The 12,851-nt window shown below is 29.8% G+C and overlaps 3 protein-coding genes across 6 annotated transcripts; 1 reads left to right on the top strand and 2 right to left on the bottom strand.

The window, feature by feature from the left end:
* The first annotated feature begins 499 nt into the window (after positions 1–499).
* LOC126835202 (integrator complex subunit 9) lies at positions 500–5,347 on the top strand. 2 transcript variants are annotated; one of them, XM_050567596.1, is made up of 13 exons: positions 547–563; positions 640–719; positions 794–985; positions 1,058–1,263; positions 1,556–1,757; positions 2,472–2,605; positions 2,708–3,001; positions 3,065–3,197; positions 3,522–3,624; positions 4,026–4,231; positions 4,480–4,668; positions 4,731–4,910; positions 5,163–5,347. In XM_050567596.1, the coding sequence occupies exons 2-13, from the start codon at positions 711–713 to the stop codon at positions 5,283–5,285; spliced, it is 1,971 nt and encodes a 656-aa protein (XP_050423553.1). In that variant the 5' UTR covers positions 547–563; positions 640–710; the 3' UTR covers positions 5,286–5,347. The 2 variants fall into 2 exon arrangements, with proteins under 2 accessions (XP_050423552.1, XP_050423553.1); XM_050567595.1 differs by having other exon boundaries at positions 500–719.
* LOC126835201 (exostosin-1) lies at positions 3,650–9,909 on the bottom strand. 2 transcript variants are annotated; one of them, XR_007685176.1, is made up of 10 exons: positions 9,501–9,909; positions 9,055–9,418; positions 8,531–8,972; positions 8,221–8,465; positions 6,809–7,130; positions 6,506–6,754; positions 6,178–6,438; positions 5,835–6,088; positions 5,208–5,554; positions 3,650–4,236 (listed from the first exon to the last, which is right to left on the bottom strand). XR_007685176.1 is itself a non-coding variant. In XM_050567593.1 (9 exons), exons 2-9 carry the CDS (start codon positions 9,315–9,317, stop codon positions 5,374–5,376), a joined length of 2,217 nt encoding a protein of 738 aa, XP_050423550.1. In that variant the 5' UTR covers positions 9,318–9,418; positions 9,501–9,909; the 3' UTR covers positions 4,262–5,373. The 2 variants fall into 2 exon arrangements, 1 of the variants encoding a protein (XP_050423550.1); XM_050567593.1 differs by lacking the exon at positions 3,650–4,236 and having other exon boundaries at positions 4,262–5,554.
* Positions 9,910–10,992: 1,083 nt separating this feature from the next.
* On the bottom strand, positions 10,993–11,765 carry LOC126835203 (vesicle transport through interaction with t-SNAREs homolog 1B). 2 transcript variants are annotated; one of them, XM_050567598.1, is made up of 2 exons: positions 11,478–11,765; positions 10,993–11,403 (listed from the first exon to the last, which is right to left on the bottom strand). In XM_050567598.1, exon 2 carries the CDS (start codon positions 11,390–11,392, stop codon positions 11,084–11,086), a length of 309 nt encoding a protein of 102 aa, XP_050423555.1. In that variant the 5' UTR covers positions 11,393–11,403; positions 11,478–11,765; the 3' UTR covers positions 10,993–11,083. The 2 variants fall into 2 exon arrangements, with proteins under 2 accessions (XP_050423555.1, XP_050423554.1); XM_050567597.1 differs by having other exon boundaries at positions 11,487–11,761.
* Between the last annotated feature and the right edge of the window lie 1,086 nt (positions 11,766–12,851).

Below are 12,851 nucleotides of genomic sequence, written 5' to 3'. Positions count from 1 at the left end.
CATAGCCGATCGTCAGCGCTCACGGTACTAACCGCCATAACTAAAAACAGTATAAAGCGCTCTACAACGGCAACAATTTACGCGCAACAAAAAATACATTCCAGTGGGCTATCTATATTATTTATTACCAATGATATTACATATCTTTACACAAATATTTGTTGAAACGTCTTCAGATTCCCCAAATATAATAATAATAATAATCGTATGGCGTATTTGGCCGGGAGGGCTATAGCTAACTTATATTAACTGTTAAATTTTAAATTGTTAACTCCCTAATTATAAAAATATATAAGAGACGAAAACAAAATAATGTTGTACAATTCATTAAACAATAATTTATACTTCTCGCAGTGGTATCACTGCTACGACAAAAGTCGTGCTCCCCTCGCATCCCACGCCCGCGTCCTAGTTCCTACCTACCTGGATGCTCCGTGTCTGTTAATTATACATTACTGATAACTGATTGCACATCTTAAAATTCAAAATTATTAATAATATACAATTTGTTTTTTACGTTGAAATGACTAAAATGTATAATATAATAAAAACAAAGTATAACTGTAATCTCTATTCTGCACTGTTAAACTATTCGTAATGAATTTGCTGTGTTATTATAGTATTGTTATTATTTTTTAGATAAATTAATATTTGATATTGTGTGTGTGTGTGTAAAAGACTATAATATTTTGTTTTTCTAAGTATCCAAAATGAAAGTGGTAAATGATTAATAAATTTAAAATGAACAATTGAATTATAATTACAAAGAAATAATAATTTTTTGTTTAAATAGTACTGTTTAAGTGAAGATCCAAACAAACCCTGCTTTGTCATCAAACTAAAATCTGTAACAATAATGTTGGATTGTGGACTATCAGCACGTAGTGTTTTAAATTTTTTACCATTATTTCCTATTCCTGATTGGAAACCTACTAAAGCCACAGCTTGGATTCCAAAGAATTTCTCAGACCCTCTAATTGAAGGGGTATTGTATTATATATAATTTATTAATTATTATACTATTTTATTAATATTTAACAATATATCAACAAAATAGGAATTAAATGAATGCATGGCTAACCAAGTTCTTGTAAATTCAGCTCCAGAATTTATGACGCCACTTAATAAATTAGTAGATTTTGCAGACATTGATGTGGTTTTGGTATCCAATTATGTGACTATGTTGGCTTTACCATTTATCACAGAAAATACTGGTTTCAAAGGTATTGTGTACATGACTGAACCAACTTTACATATAGGAAAGTATGAACAAAAAATATATCCATTATACTATTACATAACTTATGCTTAAACTTAAGTTAAAGCCATTCAAAGATTAAATAAAAATAATTTAATGATTGGTGATTATATGATTGAACATTTTAAAATATCATTTTTACATTTGATCGGTCTATAATTTTTTGATTAAATTGATTAACCGAAAGTAATTAAAATTTAAACAATAATCAATAGTTAACTTAAAAATTAAATAATCGCCCAGCCCTTATTAAAATAAATAGTTGAAAATTTATAATCTTTTGTTTTTGATTTTTAGGTTATTTCTTGAAGAATTAGTTGATTTTGTTGAACAGTCACCTAAGCCAAATGTAGCTAAATATTGGAAGGAAATTTTACATTTATTACCACCACCACTCTGCAATAGTTTTAAACCTCATACTTGGAAGCAACTGTATAGTTTAGCACAAGTTCATTCTAGTTTAAAACGCGTGCAGAAGATTAGTTACGATCAAAAAATTGTAATTATTTAAAAAATAAAAATGTTATGGTGTTTAGGCGGAAAGGGATGTCCACCCATGGCCAAAGGTCAATATTGTTTAATGAATAATATAAAATTTTCTTTGGACCTAATCTATTTTTCATCTTTTTGAAACTTTTCATCTACTTTTAAGTCTATTTTCTTCATATTACGATTGATTGATAAAAATCGTAAAATAAGGGTCTTTTTTTTATTTTCACTAAAGATTTAGCTGCCAAAGTTTCATCAAATTTGTGACATTTTAATTTGAATAATCTATTCATTAATAATATAATGTGATTCTTAAAATTAAATTAATTACAATTACCTAATTATGTTTTGCCAAAATATAGAGAATATCTTTCTTAAAAACGTTTAACACAATCCCAAAATTGTATTTTTAACTTATCTCCTGCCTAAAGCCGGCCATACACGTTCTGGTCTACCGGAAAGGTCTGCCTGCAGTTTTTCTGGATCGGTATGTGTATGCACAGGTACACGGTACGGTGTCCCTCGAAAGAATTGATTTTCGATCTTGCACCGGACGCCGGGCAGGTTAAAAAAACTGCACAGGTCTATTACCACATACGCTCCGGCTTACCTGCGCAAGCATAACTGTGCAGATAGACCTCTCCGGTAGACCGTAGCGTGTATGGTCGGCTTAAATCTCGCAGTATTATCTAATTATTAGAATATATTTTTTTGTTTTTTATAGGAAATAACTGGTGCACTTACTGTTACTGCTGTAAGTTCAGGCTATTGTTTGGGTAGCAGTAATTGGGTAATATATTTGGAAAGTAAGAAGCTGGTCTATGTAAGCAATACATCAACACTAACTACACACCCCAGGTATTTTATAGTCACTTTTCATATTATACTAACTTGTTAATATAATAATATATTTTATTTTATTTTTAAACACAATACATTTGTAACATTTAATTTTTTTAGACCTATGGATCAGTTAAATTTGAAAAATGCAGATCTCATGTTACTAAGCAGTTTAACCCAAGCACCGGCAGCTAATCCAGATACTATGCTAGGTGAATTATGTTTATCGGTTGCAGTTACTCTTCGAAACAATGGTTCTGTCCTCATACCTTGTTACCCCTCGGGCGTTGTTTACGATTTATTTGAATGTCTTTCATCTCATTTGGATAGTACAGCTTTGGGTCAAATTCCAATGTATTTTATTTCACCAGTAGCTCATAGTTCGTTAGAATATTCCAATATTCTTGCTGAATGGTTTGTTTATTATAAATATTAATAAATTGTGTAGTTTATTGTAATAATTATTGCTATATTTAGGCTGTCACAGTCAAAACAAAATAAAGTGTACTTTCCAGAAGAGCCATTTCCTCATGCTCAGTTAGTGAAATCGGGACGTTTAAAACATTTTAAACACGTTTATACAGATGATTTGTGGAATGATTTAAGACAAGTATATCAAATTCATTTAAAAGTTTTTCATAATTTGAAATTACAGAAATTAAGTTACTTTTTTGTCTAAGTGTACCTATTTTAGTTTCCCCCTAAAACGTCATAAGAACAAAAATTTAAAATTAAACGTTTGATTTGTTTAAGAACTGACTTAATCAATTTTTTTCTGTAATTTTCATTGAAAATATAATTTATTTTTTTAATAATATGTAAAATAGTTCAATATTTTTTTACATATATATTATAATATACACATACAAACCATCAGCTCCTTTTATTTGGGCCGAGTGATAAACATGTTTCTTATTATATTAATTTGTTTAAGCCTTGTGTGGTATTTTGTGGCCACCCTAGTTTGCGGTTTGGAGATGTAGTTCATTTTGTGGAATATTGGGGTACCAACCCATTAAATACAATAATATTTACAGGTATATATTGTAATATATATTTATAATTAAAAATTCCATGCTTCTAAGTTTTAGGATTAAGTTATCATTTATGTTATTGCTAAAAGTAAATCTAATTTTAATTTATTTTATACTTTTGTAGAAATAAGTAATTAACTTAACACTAACCTAACCTTCTAGCGAGCACACTATTTGTGATAACAGAGTAGTCGCATAATTTACAACAGTATTAAAGGTAGTAAATACATTTATAACGTTATATTCGATTAATTTGTATCAAATATATTAAAAAAACAAACAAATATAACAATCTTAGGTAAAAAAATATATTAGTACAAAACTGTTGGAAGGTTAAAATGATCCTTTTATTTGATAAAAATGTTATGTACTATGCTAGTTAATTATGTAATAATGTCTTGCAGAACCTGAGTTTCCATATTTGGAAGCATTGGCTCCTTTTCAACCATTGTCCATGAAAGCTATGCACTGTCCAATTGATACAAGTATGAACTTCACTCAGGCCAATAAAATGATTAAAGATCTTAAACCTTCGGTTTTAATTCTTCCTGAATGCTATACTATTCCACCAACCAGTTATGGTCATAAAAACGAATTTGTCATCGATCAAGTAAGCTGTTTTTAAAATGATGAGAAAAAAATAATTACAGTAATATTTATAGCTATAAATGTTCTCAATAGACAATAATATGTATGTATTTTATCAAATGTTTGATAATTATAATCACTATAGTGTATTCTATTGACTGAATTATTGAGAGTTCCAATATATTGAGTTAATACTTGATTATAAATCCCTAATAGTACGTGTAGTTAGTGCATTAGTATTATAATATTATAAGTATAATAAATGTTTAGGTCGATCGAAAAGTTATTACTATAAAAAGAGGAGAAGTTATATCAGAAAAATTGGACATAAAATCTGTGAATATACCATTTAGTACAGAAATGGTTGTGAGTATCACACTAAATGAAATACATTCTGGATTTAAAGCATCAAAGTTTACAGCTGTGTTAGATACAAAAGACAACAAGTACAAATTAGATGTAAGACAGACATTGAGATAGTTATTTCTTTATATAACATTAAGACGAGCTTAATTATTTAGGTTTTAAAAGAAGAAGTATTGTCAAATAATTGCAACGATCCTTATTTGTTGGATGCATTGTTTAAAAAAACATATGAATGGGGTCATTTAGATGTTGACAAACTATTACGATCATTGTCTAATGAAGGGATCAATGACCCTAAAATTGAACACAATGCACATGGATATACTGTGCATATTGTAAGTACACAACACTAATATTATGTTTGTGTAATGTACAGTCTATTATTTCAAACTATTTTAAATACAGTTAATACAAACATAGTAAAACTATTGGTCGAAATAAAGTTTGTCTAAACAAATATAACACTAATACTTTTATATAAATACTACAAATTCAGATTTTTCTTTTATGTTTTATCAAGAAAATAATGTACTATAACAGCATAATAATACATAAAAGCTCAATAATTTGTTTTCTGATTTTTTAAGAAATCTGAGGATACGTTAATTCAAGTGGATGAAAAGTCAACTCACATATTTTGTGACAAGAAAGATAAGTTCTGGAGACTGAAACTTAGAAAAATTGTGATGGAATGTCTTAATTCGTTTTGATCCTGTAATCAAATATTTGTAATTGTTTTTATTGAATACTAAATTAATTTTGTACATAGGAACTAGTAGTATTAAATATATTTAGTTCCTAATTAGAAACAAGTTCAATTTGCTTATATTTTTTACGAAAATTTGATACTGGATCTTTGAAAAGAATTGGATCTAAGCGAACGCTCGATTGTAGTAATGGCATATAGCCAAAAAGAGCTACAAATGTATTCAAGCAAGTTTGCCGCTGCATAAAATGGTCTGCATCATTCCACGGAGATCTAAAAAAAAAAAAAAAAACAATTATTAAAGAATTTAAATTTATTGTGATTTCAATTTGAGGATAACATTCTTGTTTGATCTCAATATTTCCTTAATGCTCTTAAAAATTAAAACCTTAACCTTTTTTCCTCCCATTAAATTAACTATTTAGTTACTAATTTACCACTTCTAAAAAAGTGTTGAACCATAAAGGCCATTTTCTATATAAATAATAACTGAATAAATAAGTCAACAATAACACATCTTTATATTGATTATTTATAATTTAAAAAAAATTACTTTGACATCCCATTATTCCCTTGTTCTTTGTAGTATTTTCTTTGTGATACTTTTATTGGAGGTCGGCGGGTAACATGACTGACCAGAAAATTCATAAGTATGTCTTCACAATTATGAGACTGCTCAACAGTTTTGATTAATAATGGACTCAACCAATGTGTATAAAGTGTATTATAGTATTGATGGTAAAATGCAGCACCAGTGAGTATGATAGAGTAATCATTTGTCCATTTGGATGAATACAACCAAGAATCCTAAAATACAAATCTTTATATTAAAATTTAATGACTGTAATTGAAGGGGGGGTGTTTGAAAGTTGAGAGCCAATTAATTCTTTTCGAACCTTGCTACTATCCCAATAATGTGATCTGGCGGGAAAACCAACAATTCTATCAGGAAATGATTGCCATACATGAAATGCAAAATCTATTTCATCAGCAGTTAAAATAACATCATCATCTAAAGATAGCACAGCTTCAGTCTTTATGAATGGCATTGGCTCAAATCGCCTACAACCATTTCCGGAGGACACTAATATTCGTGTCCCTGCTATTGTTTGAAAACCACTTTTCCCTCTATTATCGCCACAAAAATTTACAATTATCTAAAAGAAAAATTGTTTAGAGTAATAATATTAAATATAAAATGACAGTATTATTCTGAAAACTTACTTGAGATAAATATTTGCTGGCAGATAAACTCCGAACCAATCGATTCAATTGTATTTTAAGGTTATTATGATGTGAAAAAATTATAACAGTAAAATTGGAGGTAGGTTTTTTACCAAGTAAGTGGTAATTAAATGGTAAATTAAAATGAAGATATTCTGTGTAAGAATGCTGCGATACTAGAGCTCCAGGAGATGTATTCCATATTATTCCGTCACGTGATTGTAGTTTTGGTAAACGCTCTTTAATTATCTTTAATAATATGTGTATTAATTATACCTAAAATTAAAATTAAATCAAACTTACTTCAAAAGTAGAAAACACTATTTTTTCAATTGTATTAAAATATTGCTCCCAAAGTATTTGTGTTTGTTGTCTCAGAGCAAACAGTTTACTTTCTGGTATGGAACGAATAATTTCCGGTACTTGAAATAGAAGTCTCTCGTCAGCCCAAATTACAGCTTTATTCCAGTCTATTACTTCATCAAATGGTAGAGCCCAATTATTGGATAATAAAACGGGTATACAACCAGCTTGCAATGCTTCCAAAAATCTATAAGATCCTAAGCGACGACCTCGGGGTACTAGACAAAATGTTGAGTTTTGTAATAATTCACTATAGTCATACCTAAAAAATGAAAACAACATTGCTTGTCACCTAATAATTTAATTTAAATTAAGCCTTTTTAATAATATAAATAGGATGAATGGGAAAAGCAGAACAAACCTACTTTACCAGGCACCCTTTTTTTTTTAAATCGATAGTACTTTTAATGCTGATTATGAATATGTAAAAATGTTACGCCGCTTGCACTTAGTTTGCAAGTTACAGATTTTTAAAATTCGCCAATATCGACATGCCCAGCACCGCACGTCTACTCACGCCTGCTGGGCACTTCATCCATCAATCGCCGCTCTTGACATAACGGCCACCCGTCATACTGAATACGCGCATTAAGTATATTTTGATGGTGCTCAGGAAAAACTGGCCAAGTCTAAATTTACTAAAATAAGTTAATGTCATACATAGATTCAAAAAAATTATATGGTGTTATGGGTAAAACGACCTAAGTCAAACATCAATTCTATCAGTCGTTATACATATATGTGAAAAATAAGACAAAATCTTATTTCTTATTTGCGTTTCAATTTTAATATTTGAATATTGAAAATTTCAAATTTTAGACTTATTCGGTTTTTCCGAGCACCATTGATTTAATCTTATCGCGTCTGGCAAAAAAAAGGACCACGACGGGAGGGAGGCAGGTTGACGAGGAATCCGATCATAATCGAGCAGTGATTGGCGAACGAAGTAGTGAGCGGGTAGACATGCGGTGCCGGGCACGCGTGTATGCCGATATCGGTAAACTTGAAAAGTCTGTAACTTCTAAACTAAGTGTGAGCGGTGCAAAATGTTTACATTTTCAAAATCAGCATTAAAAGTACTATCGATTAAAAAAAAAGGGTGTCTGGTAAATTAGATTTATACCCCTGAATACACCAATCACAACAACTAAGATAATAAAAGTAGAAAAATTGTGTGTAGATGATAAAAGTAGTTTGTATTATAACAATTTAATACCATGTGTTTATAAATCTGAAATCAAATTTAAAAACTTTTAAAAAAAAATGTATACTTCTTTAGAGTACAATTTTTTTCAACTTTACAGAGCTATTTTCAAATATTTAAATAATATAATAGTAAAACATTTCTTTACTTTTCATATAAATAGTTATCAACATCACATCTTTCATCTCTAGCATCTTTCCAATTTTTTCCATGTTTGCATGTTGTCACTACTATTGTATCATTTCCATTGTGCAAATGAAAAAGAGAATTGCGAGTTTCTGATCCAATTCCAAGAACATATCTCTTTCCTTTAAAAGCCAATTTATACCTTTTTGTTATTGGATATGTATTAGAACGAACAAAACCAGGTTCGCTACCTTTTTCTGGGTGTTTCTTAAAAAATTATTTTATATTACTTAAAAATGTCTAGTAAATCAATAAAAAAAAAATCATTTTACCTTGTGAAAAAGTGGAAAAGAAATATCAAAACCAGGTCTCATTTTTGTGACTGACATACTAGCTTTAGCTAGAATGGCATCACCAGTGTAGAATCCAAGATCATCTTGATTATAATCAGGCCATGAACCAGAATAAAGATTAAAAATAATGTGATTACGTCCACCATTCCAGTGCTTGAGTCTTTGCATTTTTACAGGAATATTACGTACATAATCTGGCGAAAGAGGATCACGGTCCAGAGTATCAATGGCAACCACAAAAACACAAGCTTTGGTGTAATCATCTGTATAATATCTTGATTCCAAAATAATATCAAGCATTTTTTGATATAAAATACTACGGCTTGAAGTCATTAGGCCATTATTATCAAGTTCTGATAAAGGATAGACAAAAACATGGAAATTTTTGTCGCAAGGTAATGAGTCGAAACAGGTTTCCATCCTACAAAAATAATAGTTTTCATGTACATTATATTATGATGGTTAAATCATTTTAATAAAAATAATTATTTATTAAAGTGTACCTGCAATTTTTATTCGTTTTTCTATATGATGAATGGTAAGGAATGTTATGATATCTAGCCTCATAGGTTTTTGCTGCTGGTGGACGACCAATTTCTGTTTTTTGTTCCCAATCATCTGTAAATGATGGTAACTCTTCCAGGTTGCTAGTTTTGTAACTATCATGATTTAGATTTTTGGGGATACAAGTTATTTTCAATAAACATAAGACTATTAAGAACAAAACAGCAATCCATAGTAAAACGTATCTCTGTTTAGCTTGCATAATGCTAAAATATATCTTGCTAACTAACTTGCTGATAATTTAGATATTTCATAATAACAACTTTAACGAACAATAACCACATTGTTTACTTTGGCGCATACCTAGAATTATTAAATATTGAATTAATTATACATCGAAAGTAGAGACCCAATAGTTTATTTTAATTAAGAAATATATTATTACAGATGATCGTGAAGATAGCACCACAAAAGCCAGCACCATACTATGAAATAAATTATTATAATGATAATCCACAATTATAATAACAAACGGGTTAAATTACACATATATCTAATTCTGTGACAGTAAGGCATTGATAATCCCGATTTCATATCTAGTGAGTGCAGGCGCGGGGCGGAGTGAGATAAGGGGGATTAAGGTAAGATGAGATTTTTTAATTTTAATACAATTAGTTTGGGTATTTGGGAGGGAGGTAGGTCATACCATTGGTTATAAATAATATTATTTATAATCAATGGTCATACGTAGGTCTATGAGGTAGGTACATGAAAATTTGTGGAAAATTGTAATCACATTATATGAAAAAAAAAGTCCAATTATTAGTTAAACCCAGTAAGATATTTAGTGGTCCATAGTGAAAAAAAAATCATTCTCTATACTCTGTTCGGAATAAGAACAGAGTATACATATTATGACAAATAATTCTATCAATTTTGTTTTTAAAATTTAGGTATCTAAAAAATGTAATATTATATAATTGAATAAATACAATTAGAATTAGTTTCTATAATGTTGAAATAACATTATATTAGCTTGATAGTTTCTACTATCGTCGTTAAATTTAATTATTAAATATTTTAAAATCAATATAGTCAAATGAGATGGACTATTACTATTTACTCCTTAATAATATGTGGTGCTGGCCGCACAACAAACACCATTCATAACCGTGTATTGTATGCAAAAATTGTCTAAGTTGGCGTGCCTAAGAGGAGGTTTTTTTGGACCTATAAAAAGAAGGTTCTTTATACAATTATACCTACCGCTTATGGCCCACTGGCGATTTGTTCCTTCGGGCGGAGCAACTGTCTGGGGGAAGAAATGGCCAGTTGCACCTTCCTATGGGGCAACTTGTTTGGTAGCGTTAGATCGCCAGCCAGCTATAATCCCAAAAATGTCAAATTTAAATGGTCTAAGCCCTGATCGGTGGGAATAATAGACGTTAAACGTAAGAGAGATTTGTATCTACAGTTATCAATTATCAAAATTTGGTTGCTTATATTTTATAGTATTTGTTTTCACCATCGATGGACCATTATAAGTACAAAACTAATTATCAAGTAGGACTTGGTGTTTTTGTTTCTATTTTGCTACCACAAATATTAGAAAAAAGATATCCCAGTAACAATTTCGTTTAGTGTATTAATGAATAAGTTAATGTATAGGTACCAACAAGTACCAATCTCGCTGCTTCTTCTTTTAACATGAACTTCAACCGATACATAACAACAAACTTTATTGGGCAACGCTCCTTCATATGGGTATTGCCAAGTTATTATTTATTAATATTTTGATTTTATTATACTTTTTTTTATTATAAAATTTAAATAAATATACCTAATTTATTAAATAACTTGGTTCTATAATCTAGCTTGAATTAAATTCTGTCATATTTTAATAGCGATTAAAGATTTCTATCCCGAAAAAAAAAGGATTAGCTTCATGGTATATTATATTATAATAATTAAATATTATACAGAATGATTAACTTATTAAAGTAAAAAATATAGACTGCCTAGTTGTTATTATTTTATAAATTTCAAATAAATAAGCCCAATAAGGCTGCATGATTCTACAATAATAATAAGTATTAGCAATAGTTTATCTTGAAATACATGTCTATTAATAGCAGATATATAGCGATGTGATGACTGCCTAGAATTTTCTATGTTGTCAAGACGATCACGAGCACCACTTAACGTGTGTCTTTGTTCTCCCAATTCTTGAACAATAGCTGTACCAATCTCTTCTGTTTCTAATGCAACCGATTTTATACCGATTAGACGATCATTAGTACGCATTAATACCTGTTGATTTTCTTCAAAGACATCCATTTTTCACTAGGCTGATTAAATACATTTTAAATTTCATACATCTATACAATAATTGGATTAATTGTTTAATTCATAATAAAATTACTTGATTTACTTTAAAATGTTATTTTCTTAAATTGTTGAGGATTAAACACATAATAGATACATCTCGATGAAGTTTTATTGGCACAGATAATTAAAACTACATAAATTATATTGAGATTCACAACAAGAATATTAATATTAATACATTTGTTTACTTTCAAAATAAAACAGTTTCTCAAAACTAAAAAAAAATTAAATTGCCATCTTAGCTGATGACATCATGATTCATGATATTATTTCTAATGAGTAATGAATAATGATATTAAAAAATATTAACACATTACTAACAAGGTATGCATAGACAAGTATATGAACTATGAAGATATGTCCTTAACTTATCACAAAAATACGAGTTTTGGTTACAGTTCGCGCTGGTGGTCACAGCTGTTTTCGTTATCAGTAAATAATAGCGGTAGCCATCATAGACCTATAAAGAAATCTTTATAGGTCTATGGTAGACATAGATGTTTATACCACAGATTATATTATTTTCATATAATCTGTGTTTATAGTATACTTTAATCTGTATTCTGTATGTACAGTACAATAGTACTAGGTCCTGCGTATAGGTACCTTCTTAAAGTGTCCAGAGTGTACATAGACCTATTTCCACAGAATGTTCTGTGCTATTTTTTTATAGGTCTATGCATTATTAAACTTATGGGTCCATGTATATACTTAACTTAGTGGCGTAACTAGAGCAAGACATTTTTTTTGCGCCCTATATTACATGTTAACGTGTCTAGTTTGTTAATTCGCATCCCCTCTCCATCGGTGGCGTCATTTATACCGGGTTAACAAATAAATTAATACTCAATAATTATATTATTGTGCAGTTTTAGAATCTGTGATCGTTGTGGGTAATCTGGCCATCAACAAACACTTTAGACTTTAATTACGTGGGAACCTATGACCGAGTGCCAAACATAAATGTCGAAATGTTTTGTTTTTGAAAACCCGAATAAAAGTAAACATTTAGTTAATTCAAAATATAAAACTCAAGTGTACGGTTTTGGCAATATTCCTTGAGTACACGACCAGCACGTACGAGTATTCAGGATAAATTTTCGAGAGGGGGGTTGAGCCCCTAAAACTCCCCCTGTATACGGGCTTAATACGCTAATTTTTTATGTATATTTAAATGTCCAAATGTTTTCCCTATTGCCATGCTTAGATTAGACGAGTTCTTGGCCTAGAAACTGTTTCTATTTACTAGGCCGAGTAATGTGCCTGTGTTGTTTAGGTGGTCAAGTACACGGCCGAGAACTCGTCTAATGTAAACAAGGAATAAGTCTTGGGAATGAAAGTCCATAATATAACATATCAATACATCATACTGCATTTAACAGTTAAGCTGACTATTGTACGACTTGGA

Source organism: Adelges cooleyi, unplaced genomic scaffold (assembly GCF_023614345.1).
Source record: "Adelges cooleyi isolate 19-005CV unplaced genomic scaffold, UGA_ACOO_1.1 ACOO_flye_CR_arks_rails_tigmint_CR_PRNA_23, whole genome shotgun sequence".
NCBI classification, from domain to species: Eukaryota; Metazoa; Arthropoda; class Insecta; order Hemiptera; family Adelgidae; genus Adelges; species Adelges cooleyi.
Note: the sequence above shows the minus strand (reverse complement) of the source record. Positions and strands in the feature narration are given on the sequence as shown.

Coding starts and splice junctions, on each gene's coding strand:
- LOC126835201 (XM_050567593.1), bottom strand. CDS start 9,317: ATGCAAGCTAAACAGAGATACGTTTTACTATGGATTGCTGTTTTGTTC. Junction 8,973..9,054: donor AAAACGAATAAAAATTGCAG/GTACACTTTAAT, acceptor TTATTTTTGTAG/GATGGAAACCTGTTTCGACT. Junction 8,466..8,530: donor CTTTTCCACTTTTTCACAAG/GTAAAATGATTT, acceptor TAATTTTTTAAG/AAACACCCAGAAAAAGGTAG.
- LOC126835202 (XM_050567595.1), top strand. Junction 2,606..2,707: donor ACACTAACTACACACCCCAG/GTATTTTATAGT, acceptor TAATTTTTTTAG/ACCTATGGATCAGTTAAATT. Junction 4,232..4,479: donor ACGAATTTGTCATCGATCAA/GTAAGCTGTTTT, acceptor ATAAATGTTTAG/GTCGATCGAAAAGTTATTAC.
- LOC126835203 (XM_050567598.1), bottom strand. CDS start 11,392: ATGGATGTCTTTGAAGAAAATCAACAGGTATTAATGCGTACTAATGAT.